General features: G+C 32.5%; 1 protein-coding gene across 1 annotated transcript in view; it reads right to left on the bottom strand.

The window, feature by feature from the left end:
* Positions 1–19,139: 19,139 nt before the first annotated feature.
* LOC126770496 (uncharacterized) overlaps positions 19,140–23,040 on the bottom strand; it is a 96,860-nt gene continuing 92,959 nt past the window's right edge. Inside the window, exons 9-12 of the mRNA XM_050489899.1 lie at positions 22,789–23,023; positions 22,433–22,645; positions 21,052–21,304; positions 19,140–20,558 (exon numbers count right to left, since the gene is read on the bottom strand). Coding sequence (XP_050345856.1) covers positions 19,335–20,558; positions 21,052–21,304; positions 22,433–22,645; positions 22,789–23,023 — 1,925 coding nt within the window. The 3' untranslated portion in view covers positions 19,140–19,334. The remainder of the gene's footprint in view (positions 20,559–21,051; positions 21,305–22,432; positions 22,646–22,788; positions 23,024–23,040) is intronic.

The raw sequence follows: 23,040 nt of genomic DNA, 5'->3' as shown, positions 1-23,040 counted from the left end.
TGCTCCAATGGCCATCGGTCCTACGACATACGTGACCAGCCCACTGCCACTTCAGCCTGCTAATTTTGCAAGCTATGTCGGTGACTCCGGTTCTTTTCCGGATAATCTCATTTCTGATCTTATCCTTCAAAGATACTCCGAGCATAGCTCGCTCCATAGCACGCTGAGCGACTTTGAATTTGTGGACTAGTCCCGCAGTTAGTGTCCACGTTTCGGCACCGTATGTCATGGCAGGTAAGACGCATTGGTTGAAGACTTTCGTCTTCAAACATTGCGGTATAGACGATTTTTATAGTCGAATTTAAATTGTATATATTGAATGCTCGAAGTTCAATAATGAGCGTGAACCGATATAAAAGTTCATACACAGGAAAAATCACATCAAAATTAAGAATTACTCGTGTATTGATGTCGAAATAAATGTATCTCTCAATGTCGAAATATATGTGTATATATCAGCCGGAATATTTCATATATTGGCTTGGTCCCCAAGTCATAGTTTGTTGTATGCTCCAATGTGCAATAACTCGAACTTTATCGTATCACATTTATGTTTGTTTATTTTATAGCAAGCATTGATCTCAGAAACGGTACTTATAAAGCTGGAACGTCCGCGAGGAATTTATGCTCCCTGAGGGAGCTGTTACAATGATAAATGCTATAGCAAATTATCTGTTATCATAAAACAAGGTAAGGTGAGAGACATTTAAATTGATACGGAGAAGATATCATCACGGTGCTAAAGGTAAGGTAAATAATGTTATATGATTTATTGAAATCAATAAAATTGTTGTAGTCTCATGTGGTTTTCATAAAGCCTTATTAAATGAAGGTCAATGCTTTATTTAATTATCCTTTGAAGAATATTCAAATGAGATAAATCTTAACTAATATAATAATTTCTAAAGTGAGTTTGTTTGTTTGGCTTTCACGTTATAACTACTCAATCTTACACCCCCACGGGCGCAGCCGCGGGAGCCATATAGTTAAAAAATCTGTTGAAAAAAAAGTTAGACGAGATATTATTGCTAATTTGACTTTAAATTTAGAAATCCGATTTATTATACATGAATAATCACAAACATAATTATAACATATATCATCAAACTTATACCTCAATTGTGTCGTGCGAATTTAAAACGTGTAACTCGCTATATGTATATACTAACAACGCTTCTCCAGACGTCTTGTCATCAAGTGGTTTCATAAGTCTTGTCACAAAGTCACAAATGGCAATGCCGTCTAATGTCTTATACTAAGAGCAGCATTCTCTTGCCAAAATATAAGTTTAAATAATAAGCACACTTGTGTTGCTACTTTGAGAATACAAAGGGTAAAATAGCTTTCTCGCTCTATGTCTACATTAAAAATGGTAAAATATAAAATATAGTTTAGTTGTTATGTTATATTTTGATACATAAAAAAAAGAAGTGAATTATATGTTTAAGTTGATGTAATATCGGGGGATCAAATGGTAAGTGAAACAAAGGAAGTGCTTTCCACTGTTCACAGAATTATTATTTTTTTATTATTTTAAGATGATCGCTTTCTTCACTATATTCAGTATCGAATCTAGACAGAGCGATTCAGGAATGTGACATTCAATTAACGCCATCTATCGTCATAGAGTAGTAATATACGTCATTTACATGAGAATGGTTTTTTTAATTATATACACATACGGAGATTCGCTCTAAAAACCGATAGAATCGGATTAGAAGTACCTCCATACATCAATAACGTATATACATATATCGGACAGGTCATTAATACGGAATGTCAATTGACAATGCAGCGCAATGTGTGGAATTGACGCGTTAAAGTAGAGCTAGATAGATTGTTCATGTAAGTTAATATAATATTGTGGCCATTCATTCCATTTATACACTTTAAGCTTTCCTATTTAAACATACTATTTAAACATATTAGATTATAATTTCTTATATATTAGTAGTTTCCATCAATCATGATAATCAGTTGAGTAGTTAAGAAGTTAAGACGTAATATGTTGAGTAGTTAAGAAGTTAAGACGTAATATATATATATATACATATAGCTTTCATCTACTGAAGTCCCGCACATGACCATGTTTGGAACTGTTGCAATAATTTCCAAACATAAGAAGGACAGAAAAAATAGTATCTATATGTATACTTATTTTTCCTGTAGTTTTTTCATTTTATTAAAAATATACAAGGAACATATTATGGGCCTCGTGGTAAGTGGTCCAAATTTCTGCCCATATAATCTGTGTATAATAAACTCCTTATACCTTCAATGACTATCAACTATGGGATATACGTTGTTATGTGAATTGTGATTTTACACTGGCTCACTCAACTTTAAAAGCGAAGCACAATAATACAAAGTATAGATTTGACGAGCCGGTTGGCGTGGTTGGTAGAACACTTGCCTTTCACGCCGAAGGTTGTGGGTTCGATTCCCACCCAGGACAGACATTTGTGTGCATGAACATGTCTGTTTGTCCTGAGTCTGGGTGTAATTATCTATATAAGTATGTATTTACAAAAAGAAAAGTAGTATATGTAGTATATCAGTTGTCTGGTTTCCATAGCACAAACTTTGTACAAGCTTAATTAGGGATCAGATGGCCGTGTGTGAAAAATGTCCCCGGATATTATTATTATTATTATTATTATAGATGTTTAGTCGAATTATTAATAAGCGAGTGGTACCCAAACGATCGTTTGCGAACGACTTAGCTCTATTATTTATCAAATGAAACATTTTGCGTATAATTTGTTAGATACAAAATTAATTGAATTGAAAACGTTTTCCGTTCAACTAGTTAATGTCACGCAAATATGTTCATCTAAAATATAACACGGAATGGTGTTTGAGCACATATAGATGTTCGGTCAAAGTGACAGCGATTTAACCAGCAACGAAGGTCAAAGTGAGAGCGATTTACCTAGCATCAAAGGATAAGCAAGGTGAGGTTGAAGTAAATTGTAACCTATTTGGATTTAGCATTGGTATTGTGTTGAAAGTAACAAAATAACATATTTTAATGTGATTTTAATTATCTAATATTAATTTCGGATACAGTTTTTTTTGTTTTTTTTTATTGTCCAATACAACAACAACCGATGGGGATAAACATAAACACACACACACACACACACTCACACAGACACACACACCCACACCCACACACACACACACCACGTGTGTGCACACGTCCATAAGCGTACTATTATATACAATAAAAAATATATAATACAATTTAAAGAAAACTTACACGATTATGTTCTTTTGACAGCCTGTGAATGTCTCACTGCTAAAGGGCTAAGGCCTCCTCTCTCATTTTTGATGAGAAGGTTTGGAGCTTGTTCCACCACGCTGCCCCAGTGCGGGTTGGTGGAATACACATGTGGCAGAATTTCAGTGAAATGAGACGCATGCAGGTTTCCTCACGATGTTTTCCTTCACCGTAAAGCACGAGATGAATTATAATCACAAATTAAGCACATGAAAATTCAGTGACGCTTGCCCGGGTTTGAACCCACGATCATCGGTTAAGATTCACGCGTTCTTACCACTGGACCATCTCGGCTTTGGATGGACCATGCTCAAAGGAGACAATTAATTAGTGCACAAGTGCATTTTCTATTTACTCAGTGTCACTTCTCAAACCGGTATGTTACATAAAATTGAAATAGTTGTTAATATCTGTATTTGCTACTTTTATTTGGAATGTCACCAATACTACCATACTATTACATTTTTTGTCAATTTTATCACCAGCGCGTGTTGACAATACATAACATGTCAATTTCATGCTTAAAGAAAGAATGCTTAACAAACGAAATAATAGAAAAAGTCAACAAATTAAAGTTTATTTTTAATTTGACCTCCATAATAACAATTATTAATGCAATTGGAACTTTGCATATTTAACGATTTTTTACTGAACATAAGTAAAAGATTATTTTTGAGTTAGGAGTTAAACATATGCTACTTAAATGCAAACCTTTGTAAGAAAGCATTTAAATTGCAATTAATCAATTTATTTAAATTGAATTTTAAAAGCACTTCACAGCTTAAAGAAAGGGTTCTTACTCTTTTTAAAAACTTAAATTGTTCTAATACCAGCCATCTCACACCTTTCTAGGTAACACTTATAAAAAAGTTAAGTCTATTAATGTTATACTGTTTAGTTAAGACCTCTTAAGAAGGATTAAATTTTATTTTCATCTCATTGCTCCCACCACCTGCAACCGACAGCGGGTTCTGTGATATATCAGCATGTGACAGCATTAGACTCTACACAGGTAAAATCAAGTAAAATTGAAGTTAACTCTAATAGTTTAGATTTAACTTAATTATGTTCGTCAAGTGTTTTCTTTTAAATTTAATTATTTTGATTTTTGTCTTTATGATTTTGAATAGTCAATTAAGATGAGATGAAATTTAATTATTTTTGTAATTTAAGACAACCATTGATTCGGTTTGTTGATTCTACATATTACAATGATTTCCTTAACTACCGAGCATAAATAGACGAATTTAAAAACCTTAGTCGTATAGATAGATTGTCATACCCGCCTTCAGTTTAACTGCACCCTACGTCGACTACAAATCTGCGCAGCTCCAATTAGTGGAGCTTAACGTTAATCCGTGTGGAACAAGCCGAAAATAACTACAACACGTGAATGAGCAAACGCTAGGAGATTAGTGCGGGCGCGAATTTGTTTTAATTACGAGATAAATCGCTGTTTGTTTGAGCGACAAAATCTCATGCTTTTAGCGTCGGTAGAACTTTGCTGGAAACCTTGTTCAGTTTAAATGGACAATAGTTAATATATTGCTGTATATATTAACCGTCATACCAGCAAACGATAATTACTTTATGTGTGACTAAAATGAGTATATTGAAATAAAACTTATTAAAGAGCACACTATCTTTCTCCCGGCTTCGTCATCGGATAAGCTTGATTACTATCATTGATGTTACTATTCAATAATTTGGGACATAAAATGGTTAGTATTAAATTGTCATCCAAATTAAATATTTATTATTTATTATTATATTTATTATTATATTATATTATTATATTTATAATTTATTATTATATATATATATAACCATATTATATATATAGGGAATACATAATATATTTGAAAAATAAGTTAATGCCGTGATATTGGATACAGTGACTTCGACGGATTTCCTTGACAGAGACATGGGGTTGTAATGAGGGCGTTACGATAACAAAATCGAGGGTGCATTAGTCGATAATGGGAGAGAGTTTTGATATCAGAGCTTTTGATGTCTGATAATGGGCCTAAGTGAGGGAATTTAGTATAACAGTATTCTGTAATCTATTATCATATTACACGAATGATGATGATTTATTAATTCCAATTTCAAATATCATGGCAACGATTTCATTAACATCTACCAACACATAACTTAAAGTATAAGACATAAAGGCATGAAAAATTTAAAGGCTTTTATTTTGTACTGTAGGGGTAAACTAAGAAAGGAAGCAAAGCATGTCATGTAAATTTGCGTCAATGATAAAATAAATAAACTTAAAATTTGAATAATTACCTTGGTGGTAGGAATATGTGCAAACCTATCTGTGTAGGATGTAAGAGAATGGATATTAGGCATAAATGCAAATAGAAAAGTATTCATCTATTTTTAGTTTATTATTTCGTATTTTTTGTCGGATGAAGGTATCGCTCTAAAGTTACTATTTAAGTGGACCCTGGCGTTAGTACGCCGGGAAAACGCTAGGCAGAAGAAGAAGATATCTTTTAATGTATGTGATTCTGGTTGGTTATCCTCGAAATATTATTGTTTTGGACATATCTGCAGAAAATTTCGATTAATTATTATTCTAAATATACATATTTTATTTTTTTAAATACATATTTATTACGTACATTGTAAAATTTTATGACGTTATACAAATTTTTTATTACTATTAGAAAATTCTAGCGATTAAGGGTGACGATTTTTTTTTAAAACGCTGAAAATTAAAATAACTTTTTTACAATATTTGTATATGTAAATACAAAAACAAAACCTACAAAAAACAAAAAGGTTCATTTTACTTTCTAAAGCAGCTATTTCACAGTTTCTTCCAATCTATTTCTGTACATTTCCCCTAAGTACGTTAACACGTGGTGCTTTTACAAACATCTGCGTGTTTCGTTACTCCCTCATTAGTTAATGGACCCTCAGAACACCTGATGCCAACTATCCCATCAGATTATTTATTCATCTTCGAAATAAATTACGTTAGTATATTCTCTGTTTATATTATGTAATGTACGCTTCGACTTACCTAGAGTTACGTAAACATCAATTTGCTTCAGCTTCATTTTTATATAAAATTAAGTCTCTTTTATAGAGTCTACAGAATAAACTATACAATTGATTAGGTTTTTGATATGGAAATACATTTATAGGTATTAATATGTTATATATAATACGCCTTAATTTGATATTCTAAATTCATATTTAAATTTTAATTAAAAATATCTTTCAAATGAGTTTTAATTTAACATAACCAAGATGGCCCACTATAAATGAAATGTTAAAATTTTGTTAATTTTAAATCTCTTATTATTTGATTTATCTGTAATCTGAATCTGAATATAACTGTTTGTAGTAAACCTACCTATCTATAATCGAAATTGATTTGTACGGTAAGTCAAACACTTCATCTCGACTCCGTTGAAGCTATTAAATCGGACGCAAAGCTCTAATAATGTAAAGGCAGCAATAAACGTAGTACACGGCCCATGAATATTTAGACGATGCAAACACCTGAAGGTATTGAACGAAGTTAAGGCCCCTTTACAGCCGGCGTTTATTTTCACGTTTACGATCCAACGCGGATGTTTAGATTATTTTTTACGAGCGCAAGGAATTATTTTACGGCGCAAGTGATGGGCGGTTTGTATTTATTTTTAATGTTACATTATTGGAGATTATCGGATGAAATGAAGACCAGGTGGTTAGGAACACGTGGATGATTTCGTTAATGAGTTTTCTCCTGTGGTGAAGGAAAGTATGGTGAGCAAAATTAATATGGAATAACATTGTTATAATGATCTTCGGAATAGAGAGGTTATGGAACCGTTACCCTCGTGACTCGCGGAGCTGTTATGTGTCGAAAAAGTATCATTTTGAAAGTTATTGAAAGCTGTCTCACACTTCACAATTATATACGAAAAAATGTTGTTTGAAAGAGAATAACTGCTAATTGAGTAACTTACCACAAATTACATGAAACATATTATTGTATCTTAAAACTAAAACCTTCAAACGCTATCGTCTATGTATTGCAACGAAGATCAGACGAGTAGAGTCATTATAATAGATCTGAATCGGCAATATTAATTTTTACGGTGACAATAAATTCCAACTGAGTCTGATCACCTTTCTTACCCTAGAATCGGGCAGGCGATATCTGAAGATATATAACTGATAATAAATTGTGATTTCTCCTTTAATATTCCACCTTTGCAGCCCATTCATAACATTTTAGTTTTGAAAATAGTTTTCCTTTTTATTCTACAAAAATTTAGCTTTTGGTTTTGTTTATTTATTGGTCTATGAATATTTACTTAAAAGATGGATATTTTTTTAAATAAATGGCCACTTGCCATAAGTGGTCACCACCGCCCATAGACGTTGGTTTTGTTAGAAATATTGACCGTTCCTTACATCGAACTAAGATGTTATGTCCATTGTGCCTGAATTTACACTGGCTCATTTACCCTTCAAAACAGAACACAACAATACTGAGTATTGCTATTTAGCGTTAGAATATTATTAGACAGGATTGCGCGAAGCCCTACTACCAAGTAATAAGCATATAGATATTCACAAATATTATCACATATATTATTTTTTATTAGTACTACAAATATTAAAAAACAAACAAACGTACAAACGAGTCCAAAATTGTCACCAAAACTTTTAGAGAAAGTAAAATTCATACGTCAACTAATGGAACTTTGAGTTTCTGCCGACATCTTGAATTTGTCTTAAGTTATTCGCTCGCATTCGTAAAGTGAAAAATATTGAAAAGCATAGCGATGCGCTATGAATCACACCGCTTAAAAATCTTCCTTCGAAATGGAATATAAATTTCTTTGAATTCAAGGAATCGCCGTCAAAGGATATATGGTTTTAAATTATTTACGAGCGCGTTTAGAAAAAAATATATTTTCGTTGCATTCAAATTGAAACAGATTTGATTTATAATTTATTTTAGTATTTTTTATTACTTATTAAAATTAATATATTTTATTTTAATAGAAACTGTGGTTGGTGTTACTGAGAATACTATTTATTTTTATAATAAACAATATTAATAAAATAGGGTTTCTGAAGTTTGCAGTTATCATATTACTTAGCTATTAATTAAATAAAGTAATTTTTTGATTAACTTACGATTTCAATTTAAGGCCGGTTAATAATTTTGAAAAACCTTAACCGGCGAAAATGTCTTTGCATTTCTAAATACGCAACCAGGGTCTCAGTTACTATAAAATGATAGTTTTTTAATATGACGCTAGTTGGGTCACAATGCCAAATCAATCGAATCAATCCAACGATTGAAAAACAAAATTTAAATAAGTCATTGTTTATACTATTTTTTCGAAGAAAAATAACTGCCTAACAAAATATAACACTAGTTTGTTAAAAAGTCGTTATTGCCCAATTTTTTTTTTTTAAAAGTGAAATTAATTTAAATTCTTCATCCGTAAGCATTATGTAGACTTCTCCTACCACTTAAGTTTTAGGGTACTTATACGAGTATATAGACTACGTTCGTACTTACGTAAATATATTAATTACATTAAGTACTGAAGCTTAAACTAACATTTAATTAAACTTCAGTACAGGTGGTGAAGTAAAACATTTCGAGGAAACTTGAATTTCAGCCACATATGTGTCCACCAATCCACGTTTGAGCAACATGCTTGAATAAGCTCCAAATTTAAAAAAAGAACTAAAATGTTGACTTAGTTTTTCACTAAATGAGTCACAAAATAAAGTACTGAAAATAATAAATGAAACAAATTGGTTCGTTAAGTGAACCTAGGTTTAAACGGGGCCATAGATGCGTGAGTGGGGGCCTCACGTGTCCTATTTCAGACGGCCTGGCGGGATGGCCTCGCGTTGTCGAACGCACTAGTAAGGAGTGCTTTTTTGAGATTACTTTCACCCCCTGAGGAGAGTTTCGCCTAGCCACGAGCGTAGCACAGCACGTAAGAGGCCACGGATGCGTTATATCAACACAATCCCGCAGCCTCTCCGATCAGTGCTGAGGACGGCCAACTGTAGCAGTGGGTATGAATCCCACATAATCCAGTTCCATCTCCATGGGACCCGGGTACCTTTCTGAAGGTTTTTATTGCGAGAAAAAAAAAGGTTTAAACGGAGTTTATCTTGCATTGAGTTGCTAAGAAACGTTTGAAAATATATCTAAGAACCCTTTGAAAATATTAGTTAACTTAGAATTTAATTATTTTAATACTAATAGTTTAACATAAATACTTTTTAATATTATTCCTCCATTACATATTCATAAATAGAAAATAAATTCACTGATACCTACTTTATAAATTATCATTTTAATTTAAAAATCATTTTTATTACTTCAAAAGTTAAACAATGATCGCACTTTTCCAAGTCTTGACTTAATTAACTCGGAACGGTCTTAAAGGTATGAAGTGGAAAAAGTTTTTATTACATTTTTTGTACGTCATTCTGCCATCTCAAGGCTGAATGCTTTATACCTGCGATTATATAAATGAGTAATGTGTAAAAAATACATGAAAGAACGATTAACTGAGGATTTATTTACGAGATTTTTTGTATAATATTATATCATTTTTATAAACTTTCTTTTATACATATATACGCTTAAAAATTTATTTTAATAATTTAGGTAATAATATATACTATTAAATCATAATTTTGTGTATCCGAGTTATTTAACCTTACAATGTTTCATTAGGGATAGCCGTTGTCAGATTATCAGTATTTTTTTTATTATAACATATCAACAAATATTTAAATATTATTGGAATTTTTTACAAGCTTAAAGTGGTCTCCCACTGGTGTGTGATTCTGCTGATTATTCAAGGACCGCCGACGACCACGGACGGCGTCGCACCGCAGACGGCATTGCTTAATCGATATATGTCGCGGGTATATTGTTAAAGCCGTGATAATGAAAAGGTAGATTGTCAATCGACTTCATTTCTTAAAATTTAACGGCCAGGTTTTAGTGACATTGTAATATAAAAAAAATCTCAAACAAAACTGACTCAAATAAGATTTCATTAAAATACTACGACGCATTATTTAAGTAATCGTAATAAATTATTAATTACCGACAGTTTAAGCCATTTATGATAGAAAAATATACTTTTCGAAAGAATTCAAATGTTCAATAAATTGCTCGATTAAATCGTAAAAATTGAGAATTCTACTATATTTAAAAACATCTGATTAATATATTCGAAGCAATATAATATAAGCGCACTCTTTTAAAATTAATATTTTGTTATTACCTATACAAATTGTATTTTGTCTTATTAATATCTTTGTTTATATTTTTCCATATGTTTAATCATAGTTTTTTGTCACTACCTACACTTACCTACTTTTTTTTTAATTTCAAAAATGCGTTTTCACGCTAACGAACGACTGTTAATATGAGCGAACTGAACGCCAATTGCCGTTTGATTCGCTACAAGCGACGAGAGATATTGTTACACACGGCTTACTAAAAATGCATAAAAATCACGTTGTAACGGTCAATGGGCAATTAAGCCTAGGCACCTACCTTCAATAGCACCAGCTAGCTTACGTAGACTGGGGCCAGTACGTGTTTTCGGTCCTCCTATTTATACGTCTTTCATAGGTTACCAGTTGCTGAAGGAACCAGACAGTATCATCCACACTTATATATATGTTGATAGAACTCACAGAGAACACAGATTACAGTTTTTTATAAGAGCGCGTAAAATATCAACCTGCCATTTTGGATTTTATTGACAACTGACAAGAGAATTCAACTCATCTGGCGCTGTAGTCGCGCGTCTAACCAATAGGAACATTTCTATTCGGTTTCCTCTATTATGAATGAAGAAAGTACCCACTCATTCCCAAAAAATTAATAAAAAAACTAGATAAATCTTGTTTCTAAAGACTGTGTTGTCTTATCAATATAAATTAAATTTGTAGCTGAAATTCTGATAAGAAATTAATGAGAAGTTTATTCCGGTTCGAAACATACTATATTCGAAAATTGTTAGTAAAATTTTTGTTTCAAAATGAGTTTTTGCTATCTCCCATATACGATACTATCACCTTAGCCCACTTAAAAGCGCATTATACGCGCGTCCTAAGGGTGCCAGGGTGTAATATATATATAATTTAACCGTGATACAAACATAAGCGCGTTTGTAAACAAGTAATGTTTTTTTATTTATTTATTATATTATTTTATTGCATAAATTGATGAACCAATCAGAAACTATAATTCAGTGTTTGTAATTAGTTAAAGTATTTTAAGAAAATATGCTTAAAAAAATTCATCAAGACCAAATTGGAACAAAGAATCGGAGTTATGTAATAAGGACGCCGAAAGCTGACACGCTTGGCAGTTCGTTATTCGATATTTTACCGAATTTCGAATATTCCAAATAAAAGCATGAAATCTGGCAGCCAGCAGGTGCAGTATTTACGATCTAGCAATACGAGTGTCATACTGTTCGTTACCATTGAAATATTTTTGTAAATAGAGAGCCTTGATAGCCCAGTGGTTAGGACGTGAAACTTATCCAGAGATCTTGAATTCAATCTCAGCTAAGTACATTTCTTTCCTAAAGGAAACCTCCTCCACAATATGTAATAAATAAATAATATAAAAAAGTATATTTTCAGAAGCTAAGCTGTTTGAGTTAAGATGCCTCCTCCCCCACCTTAAACATAGGAACACGTAAGATGTTGCAACGTAATGTACGTGTGGCACATCGCAGGATAGCGCAATATTTTTGCAAATATGACTGAGCGAGTCTATTTGACTGCAAGAGCGAAAAAGTATAAACTTTTATATATAAATAACGTTTAATTTATAAAAATCAATATATTACAATTCATGTATTCATAATTGCATCTTAAAACTGATTTCTTACTAAGTGGATATTGTTTAAATAATATTTATTGCTTGGATAGATAATTGTATTCCGGGATATTGAGTTTCATGTTTTTAATTTTTATTTATAATTAATCTCGTATCGGCGGTGTTAGATAACAACGCGAAGAAGCCTACATAATATTATGTCGAAGAAAATTAAAGAACATATTATCTATCAACAATTAACGAATCCATATTTTTTTTATAGCATAGATTGGCGGATGAGCATATGGGCCACCTGATGGTAAGTGGTAACCACCGCCCATAAACATTTGCATTGTGAGAAATGTTAACCACCAATCTTGGGCACTAAGTTGTTACGTCCCTTGTGCCTGTAATTATACTGGCTTATTCACCCTTCAAACTGGAACACAACAATAGTGCTTGTTGTAGTACTTGTTGTGATGCTGTTTTACGGTTGAATATCTGACGAATGGGTACCTACCCAGACGGGCTTGCACAAAGCCCTACCACCAGTAAATTGTAGATTAAGCTTCAATTTTCTCCTTACAATATGTACCAGCCCTAGCATAGCATTTGTTGTTTTTAAAATCCAAGTATAAATATATATTTTCCATCGTATAACTTTTATAAAGTTCATTTTACAAGCAATATGAAGCCTTGCTCATGCTGGTATTTTTTTTTGTTTTCAAGATACGAGGATATAATAATTTGTTTATAAAAATCCATTTGCATTTTTTTATATTTTGAAGCGTTAATATCGCAATGGGCTACATATCGATGTAAAAGTCGTGGGTTCGATCCTGGCCCCTTGGGCTGTCGTCCCAACTTCTAACACAAGATTCACGCTTAATCGGAGAGGTTAATAGGTATTTCAGTTTTTTTTTTGATGGGCCGGTTGGCGTGGTTGGCAGATACTTGCCTTTCACGCCGAAGGTTGTGGGTTCGATTACCACCCAGGACAGACACTTGTGTGCATGAACATGTCTGTTTGTCCTGAGTCTGGGTGTAATTATCTATATAAGTATGTATTTACAAAAGAAAAATAGTATATGTAGTATATCAGTTGTCTTGTTTCTACAGTACAAGCTCTGCTTAGTTTGGGATCAGATGGATGTGTGTTAATAATGTCCCAGGGTATTATATTATTATTATTATTATTAGTAATTTCTTAAAAAAATATAAAGTCAATATATATTACAATAGAATCACATACTTAAACATTTTAATTGTTAATAAATAAAAAAAATATCGTATTGAAAACCGCTGGTGAAAATGAATTATACATATTTTATAATAAGACTTATTTATCTTCGTGAGTGGTTTATTTCTTAAAAAAAGAGATATTGCTATATTATTTTTATTTTCAACATAGCTTTAAATAAGTTTTCTTTACATACCTACTTAATTAAATTGGTTCGATATTGTAACTAATTCGTTTCTTTCAGCTTAGTCTCGGATAAGTCTTATATTATCTCTTTAATTATAATACATAACATAAAATGATAATTTAAAAGTGCTTTTAAGAGCCTACCTGAATAGTGAATACTGTATCTTTGTTTTTGACAATCGATTAGACTACTTCGCATTTCTTTTTTATAGCTTACCTTATATATTATCATACTATAAAAAGCCGAAATGGCCTAGCAGTTAGAACGCGTGAATCTTAACCAATGATTGTGGGTTCAAACCCGGGCAAGCATCACTGAATTTTTATGTGCTTAATTTGTGTTTATAATTCATCTCGTGCTTGACGGTGAAGGAAAACATCGTGAGGAAACCTGCATGTGTCTAATTTCATTGAAATTATGCCACATGTATGTTCTACCTGCATTGGAGCAGCGTGGTGGAATAAGCTCCAAACCTTCTCCTCAAAAGGGAGAAGAGGCCTTAGCCCAGCTGTGGGACAGTAACACAGTGACAGTAAGGCTGTTATTATTTACTGTTACTTATACATTATATATATGTTAACAGGATAGGAGACAATAGCCCAGCTGTGGGCCATTAACGAGCTGTTACTTTTATTTTATTGATGTGTAAACATCTTAGCGCTCGGTACACGGTAACTAACTAAAAAACTGAGACTTCGAGCGTCGGATGACGTCAGCGTATAATTCTTAATGTGTTAATATGTGTGTGAGATCGGTACATGACCTTACATGTTCACACATCGTAATTACCTTGACACTTTTTTTTTATAATTTTTTTATAATAAATAAATAAATGGGATATTCAATGAAAGAAGCGTTGTACAAAATATATTTATTTTGTTAACATTTTCCAGTCATCAAAATAAACAACTAACATAATTGCTTTTTACAAAACACATTCGCTTTACTAATTTTAATGCTTAAATATAATTTTATAATAATTAAATTAAAGAAATGTGCGTTTTATTCATAATTTAACATAATTTTTATGGTGTTCACAATTAATGTTTATTTTAAACTGTTTGCAATTCTTCTGTGGAAGTCAACGACAATTTACCGTAATTATTTGCGTACACTATTAACTACATCAATTTTCTTATATAGTTAACTCCTTGTATAATAATGTGTGCAATAAAGATTTACAACAGCAAGAAATAATTACTTGACTATAACTGTAACACCTTAATAATTGTAAAAGTCGGTACAGCTTAATTTATTTTATTTTAAACTTATAGTAATTAAAAGAAACTTGACCGACATGCTTTCGCAAGTCAAAAAATGGCAATTTTTCTTTTGTGGTCACTCAGATAAATACAACTTTACCGATCAATCACAACAGAATATTTGTTATGTTTCTTGTTTGGTTAAAGATAAAACAATTCGTGTCGGTGTTCTCCTGATCAGAAACGATTTTATTTTACCAATTTTATGAGTATTTGATAATAAATTGAAAAATCTAGATCAACATTGGTAGATGTTAGTGACGTATTTATTCTTTAAGCATATAATATAAAAGTGATAAATATCGTACAACTAATAATCGTAGTTTTGCTTTTAATGAATTTTCGTCTTCACTCGTAATAAATATTTTACGTTTAATTGAAGATAATTGGAATATTAGTGATTAATTGAAAACATGTTTTACAAATGTTCTTTAAAATAGTTAATATTTACAAGCGTAACAGTCAAAAAATTATAAAACTCGTTACTCAAAAACTAACGACTGTTTTTATTAAGCTTTCGATAAAAAATCTATGTGGTGATTTTTGGATTTTAATTTTGGTTTATGTATATTTCTTTATGTTTTTTTGCTGTATGATATTATTTGCTATATGTACATATAAAGTAAAAAAAAAGAAAGTTACAAAATGTATCTAGTAAATAAAATAATAACAACAAAGGTATAAATTAACTTTAATATAATTCGGTACATTACAAAGAAATATTTGTTCAACTAACGCCTAGTCATACCCGCCAATATTACATTTTATAATATTATCTGTGGTTTACTAGTTGTCTAATAATTATAATTAAAAACAATTAATTACAGATTGAGCATGCAGACGAGCTGGAAATAACGAAATACAAATGAATACAAACTATGATTTTTTTAGACTTACTACTGACTAGTACGTAAAAATGTCAAATAATATTTAAAAAAATAATTATGTTGTTAATGATATTATTCGATATTATCAAAGAAATTATTTACCACGAATGAAATCGTAAGGAATTTCGGTAGGTATATGTTTTATAAAGAAATGTATAATATCATATTAAATATTTAATTATGAGAGCGATATTGGTATTTTATCAAATAACAAAGAAAATGGGCAAACAATATTGTTATTTCAGACGAAAATATAATAAAACGACATAGCTAATAAATTATGTTTATACTAACACAAAAATTATATTATATTACGATTAAAAAAAAGAGTGACTCAACTCTGAGACTGAAAGTAGATTTTTTTTTTTTATATGCCCCGGGATGGCAAATGACTCTACTCCACCTGATGGTAAGTGGTAGTAGAGTCCAAACGCGACGACGGCCAGTACAGTCACGAAGAATGTTCTGTACTAGCCATCCCCGCCTTGCCGGCCCGCAAGATGCCTCTTCACGCCTCGTTTGAAGGAACCCGGGTTGTAAGAGGAGGGGAACACGTGAGCTGGTAAGGAATTCCGTTTTTTGGTAGTGCGACAAAGAAAGGAGTTGCCAAATTTCTTTGTGCGCGATGGAATTGATGTCACGGTTAGATATTAGTTTAGCTTTATTATATTTTAAAAGATATATGTTCTTCCTCGATTTGGCGTTACCAACAAAAATATGCCGCGTGCATACCTCCCACTCGTGTGCCCTGTGTATGTGGAGAAAAGAGTCCTATATGCCTGTTTAACACAGCCTTGTCCCGCACTCATTTCCGCGTATCGATTAAGTAAAAAAAATCGTTATATAATTAAAAACATATGTTCTGTAAAAAATCGAAGATTCTCTTAGTATTCTTTGTCGAGCCGGTTGGCGTGGTTGGTAGAACACTTTCCTTTCACGCCGAAGGTTGTGGGTTCGATTCCCATCGAGGACAGACATTTGTGTGCATGAACATGTTTGTTTGTCCTGAGTCTGGGTGTAATTATCTATATAAGTATTTACAAAAGAAAAGTAGTATATGTAGTATATCAGTTGTCTGGTTTCCATAGCACAAGCTTTGTACAAGCTTAATTAGGGATCAGATGGCCGTGTGTGAAAAATGTCCTAGGATATTATTATTATTATTATAGTATTGTGTTATTAAATACACTGTTGTAAATAAAAAAATAATTGTGATAGATAGCTTAGAAAAAAGGTAATAATAAAAAAATTAAGAGTACGTCGCATATTATTTCTATTACTTATTAATTGTTTTTATTGAAACGGAGAGGTAATACTTTACATAAAGTATGGTAACGGCACCGAGTAAAATGGAATCAATGTAGCTCAAATAAAGCTACTTCACGTATAACGTATATACGCTGTACTAAAAAAATTTATAGCGATGTATTTTTCAATGAATATCAGAAAGCATTAATATATATATATATTTATAGAATAGGAAGGCGGACGAGCATATGGGCCACCTGATGGTATGTGATCACCAACGCGCATAGACATTGGCATTGTAAGAAATATTAACCATCGCTTACATCAACAATGCGCCACCAACCTTGGAACTAATGTGCTATGTGATAATGTGCCTGTAATTACACTGGCTCACTCACCCATCAAACTGGAACACAACAATACCAATTACTGCTGTTTTGCGGAATAATATCTGATGAGTGGGTGCTGCAAACGAGCTTGCTCAAAGCTCTACTGGCAGTCTATATATGTATTTGTTATAATTATTTCGTCATTTCCAGCGCAGTTCTTATAATAACCAGCATACATATCATAATATTATAAATACAAATCTAATAGTGCAAAATATTAAAAATTATTGCCAAATTACTTGCACCCACCCTATTCTCTGACAAAAATCGTACGAAAAATTACCATTTTACTAACACTCAAATCTTAAATCGATACACTCTGCGAATGAGTTGAATATTAATTAACTTATAGTTTTTTTTATGTTCTCACCAATATAATAATTAATGTGATTAATAAATCATAATATGTTTGACACCCGCGAGCTAGGAAGTACTATATAAGTTCTACCTTGGGGCTCAAGCTTGCTTCATATAAAATTTCATCAAATTCGTTTTAATTGTTTATTCGTGCAAGCGTAATACAGACATAGACAGTTTTTTTCGCATTTATAACATTAGTATAAATGGAAAAAGAGTCGTCTGGAATATATTTGTTAAGTGAATTATTTATATAACAGGTAGCATGTGAGATTAAAATATGATTTAAGATTAGAGTGGTTTGTATAATGAAAATGTATCATTTATTTTTTATCAAATGACAGGATCTGAATTCAGTAGATAAGTAATCTAATCACCAAGCTCTTATAGTACAAGAAAAATATGATACTAAAGTTAAAATTAGATAAATTATGAACAGTACTTGTAACGGCAGTGATAAATAATGAGAATGAGATATTTGATGCTACTTAATTAAATATTATAACCTCTAGGAATATTTACACCGTATTTCTGTTACGTCGTACGATATAGCAACAACTTGATTTAGGAATAAAATATTATCAAGACGAAAGTTTCTTCACTAGTAACTCAAACTTTTACAATTTGAAGTCGGAATGGTTCCACCCGTAACTTTCAGCTTACTTTGAAGTGAACAAGTTCACCTGCTTTTTATTGTGCAACTTTGCAAAACCTCATGACTGCACCTCCGGTTATTACATTGAGGTGTCATAAACTTTTTCAGTTTTAAAACTATGTCCTTTTAATATTTTTTTGTTCTTATTTTAAGTTAATGTGATATTTTCTTGAAAATAGTAAATTTGTAATGTTTTCGTTGTAATTTACTTGATTGTAATTTATGGATATAATTACCGTAGCAGCTGAAAGTGATGAAGCGTGATTTTTGGAATATTTCGTAAAACATTTATAGAAGTCATGTTGTTGCAATCAAAATAGAAATTACATATCAAACTTATAATGTACGAGGGATTATGAATAACAACTACGACCTTATATACTATCGATAATTACTTAAGAACTACGTCTATTATCACCGTGTACTAACCTATGATCATTCATTTGAAGCATTATTTAAATATAGGGATTAGTGATAACTATATAAGAGTATATACATTCATAATATATACAGATAATATAACTCGAGCGCCTTTCGCCATCACCCAATCTCATAATTAATAGACGTAGAAAATCTAACAAATATGGATTTAGAGAACAGTAAGATTTTTGATTTTTGCTATTTTGTAACATTCTTATAATAATTTGTTAGTAGTAACATTCGATTTCATTAGGATTATTCTAAATCAGTGTGATTCAAACTATTTAAAATATAGTCCTAATACTTATTATTAGTACGAAAATAATTACTAAGTGAAATTAATTACAAAATTACAATCGAAAACTTTAAAATGTTAGATGCTATTTAAACATAATGTTCTGAGATCTTCACGGTATCAACAGTCATTTAGAAATGGAAAATGCAGGGCTCTGGCGCTCAATAAAGTGTCTGTCAATGTAGACTCCAGTCTAAGTGTAGATCTCTAGAAGAAGATCTCGAGTGAAGAGTCGGCGGTGCATGTGGTGCACCGCGTGCCGCGTGTCAGTAATCCAATGATTCCTCATCTGGAGATCGTTTGCGGCAACACAGGCGCCACGCAGCTGCTAATGCACACACTCCAATAGCAATCGCTAGTCCAGCTCCTAGTGCTGGAGCTAACCAGTCCCCACCTCCCGCACTCCTTGCCCCAGCACAAAGTTCTGGTGCTTCATCATGAATTTGTCCCAATGGAATACCACTAAGTGCATCTAAGTAACCGAGGCGACGCAAGCTGTTTTCGGAATAAGCTTCTCTAGCTCGTTTTTCATCAGCTGTCCAAAATTTTCTCTCTCCAGACGTAACATTAGGGCAGTTGATAACACCATTACATATGAGTCTAGCTGGAATGCAAAGTGCTTCTTCGCCTGGACAAATAAAATCACAACCGTGACCTGAATCAGAAATAGTAGAGCCCCCTTCCGTTAAACGTGAAGTCATCAATGTTCCATCAGAGTTTTTGGGTAAATGGAATAGACCAGTCCATGCGATTTTGAAAGACGCACGAGCAGGTGATGCACTTCCGATAAATACTATTCTTATTGATCTGGTCTTTTCTTTTTCCATAACTAGGGGATCATCTAAAGATTCAAAACCAAGTTCGACCGCTGACAGCGGTGGCAGCTCACGGGCAAAGGATACATTTTCACCACAAACCGATAAGTACGGTTCAATTCGTCCAGGTAGGTAAATTTGAATATTACCGTCATCGCAATGACGTGAAGCAAACTTGATACTATCAAAGTGTAGCCATATATCTCTTTTTTCTTCAATTTCTAAATCCCAAATACATTGTATTCTTTTCGGAGGTTCGGTATAACCTAATGCTTCTAAGTGTGGGTAAACTATTTCTCCTTCTAAAGCCGCAGCTAGTACTGGTGGTCCGCAAAGTGGCCCATGAACAAACTCGTACCTAGCTTCAAAAAGTGGTGAGGGATTCTTAAAATAAGAAGCAGCAGCGTGTGCATTATCAACGATAAGCTGTAAATTCAATGTTTCGCCTGATGAAACCACTCTATATGGTCTTGCACGAGATACAGTATTAGAATGCTTGGCACAGAGACATGAGCCAAGAGACCTTTGTACCGCTAAATGTAATGGTAAAGGTGTAGTTGTGATACCCATAGACGTATTAATTGTTTTACCACCAGGAAATGGTTCCCAGATAATTAATTTATCAGCTCTGTCTTCATAGCAATTTTGACAGGAAACAGGTGTATATGGGTGTTCCTGTAAAAAAAAAAACTTTTAATGCCTAAAGTACAACACACACCTGGTTAATAATCTTACTATCGCGAGATCAATCCCTGCTATGGCGAATTATTATTTTTTTATATTGGGGCTTTATATAACAAGTCTTTCTATTAAGTCGTTTCGTGTCTCTAGTTGAGTAAATATCACCATTTATAATGCGCGAAACCCACGAAGCTAAGGCTATAACAATCTACTATTTTACTGGAGGTAGAGTTTATGGGCAATTTAACGGAACATTGGGTTTTGCATTTAACGTTTAAAGTACGCAGACAAAATGCAGCTATAACTTTTTATTTCGATTTGCATATTAAATAGTTCCCTGTGGTCCCTTAAAGCGCTCATATTTCCAACAACAACAGTAATACTAAATGGAAATTGTTACCTGAGGTGTTATATGAAATTGAAATTAGGCTCTGTATTTCTAATTTTGTTAAATACATAAATAATATAGAATCATTGAAGTTATTACCTTGAAGTTGACACTCAATATGGTTAATATAACTCTCGCATAAATCCTCTTGTCCGTGACAAATCTGTACAGACAGTGGACATCTTCACCGGGTGGAGCCTGTTTATATACAAGCGTGTTCAAGGGAGATCTTAGCCTACCAGCTCTCTGCTTCCATGAAGCTATTACTTCATCACAAGCGGTTCCCTGCACCGGTTCTCCGAATCTCGTATTGTTGAAAAAGTCATAATGAGCCCAATAGTAGAGAGACGAACTGGAATTATTACTAAACATTAAAATTGCAATCTTTTATTTTACCATTTAGATATTTTTGTGCGATGGATCTGTCATTAGCTTTGAAATGGGGATAAATAAACGATTAAATATTTTTATCTGTACTACGAAAATTTACATAAAATTAAATCTAGTTAAGTTAAACATAAAATACCGAATTAAATATTCTATTAACAAACGTACATATGAAACTTTATTTCTCAATCTAAATATACTTGACCTAATTCTCTAGTAATACCAGCATTTGCGAACATAATTCTATTGATTCGCACCATTTTCATCCGTTTCTCAAATCAATGTGAAATACTTCACTAATAATGTTACAACCGAAATTGTGTAATCGAGTTCTATTATTGTATTGACTTTTGTTGCCTTCCCGACTTGGCTTCTAAGGTTTTCCTTATAGTATTGCGAATATTATAACTGACACGCGATGCTGAACACGTGAATGTGGCAGCTTTATAATGGAAACTATTAACCAAGTAAATACAGTCGATGTTGAATGTTGTGACATGATTGTTTATGATTACATACAAATAGCAATGTTTACCTTTATTTGAATGTTAAAGATCTGGAGAAATTTTGGTTATTCGAAATTCTTCAAACGATTTTTGGAACAACCTGATTGTAATTCAAGTAATTAATATTGTTATTAATAGAATTTTTTTTAATTCTCTGCGTTAACCGTATTTGTACAATTTTCTGGATCAAATATTAACATATATATTTCTTAAGAAGATTTTTTTATTATGGTCTTAGAATAAGTATTTTGATTCCTTTTTCATTACATTGTTACAATTACGTATATATTTGTATGATTAAATTACAAAATTAGTCACAGAGTAGGATAAAACCATACAATCTGCATCCGAGAGTGTCGTAACCAAATATCTAGTTCTAACCAAATACTTTAATACCTTAAGAATTTAGTTCCAATAGAAGCCGTATAGTGGCGGAAAACCAAGAATGGTTAGCATCAAACAATTATGATGCTGTAGAAGTATACCAAATATTTTTAGATATGGTGTTATAAAGCATAGCGTCTACCCCAAATATATTAGCTTAGTGAACGATAATACTTGTAAGATAAATAATTTGTCACACTCACCCACTGTAACTCCCAGTCTTACTTTCAAATCTCACAAACATCGCATTTCCAGTAGACACAAAGTCGTGCTTCTCCATTGGTCTGCTAAAAGTGTCGCAGAATGTTTTGATTATCTTCGCGTCATCAGGTCTGGGCGCATCGTATAGCGTAAGTGATTCTCCGCAGTCACCCGTCCATGGTGATATAGGGGATTCTATTCGGTTTATTCGAAAACTGCAAGGAATAAAAACGTTTTAAAAGTGGGCATATTCGTTCACACGATCAATTTAAATTATTTACGTTTTTGTTATGTAATCAGATAATTGTAATTTCTGTTGTTCGATATGATAGTTGATAAAGTTCGATTTAATATTTACCTTGGAAAGTATAATCTCACAACTTGACCGGGAAAACCTTGCATTAGATAAGTACACGATGTGTGTGGTGGGTACCAATGCGCAACAGAAAGAAATATCCCTTCCGTATCACCGGATTTCTTCAATGACTCTGCTGTCAGTAGCCAGTCGCAGTTTCCAATTTTGGAGCCTGGAGCTTCCACATGACCAGGCCAGTTACCAACGTTGAAATGGAATCCCGTATTTAATAGTGGTCCTGTTTGAAAGTAACAT

The sequence above is a fragment of the Nymphalis io genome, chromosome 9, assembly GCF_905147045.1.
Source record: "Nymphalis io chromosome 9, ilAglIoxx1.1, whole genome shotgun sequence".
In the NCBI taxonomy this organism is placed as follows: domain Eukaryota; kingdom Metazoa; phylum Arthropoda; class Insecta; order Lepidoptera; family Nymphalidae; genus Nymphalis; species Nymphalis io.
This window is presented reverse-complemented; position numbering and strand designations above follow the sequence as displayed.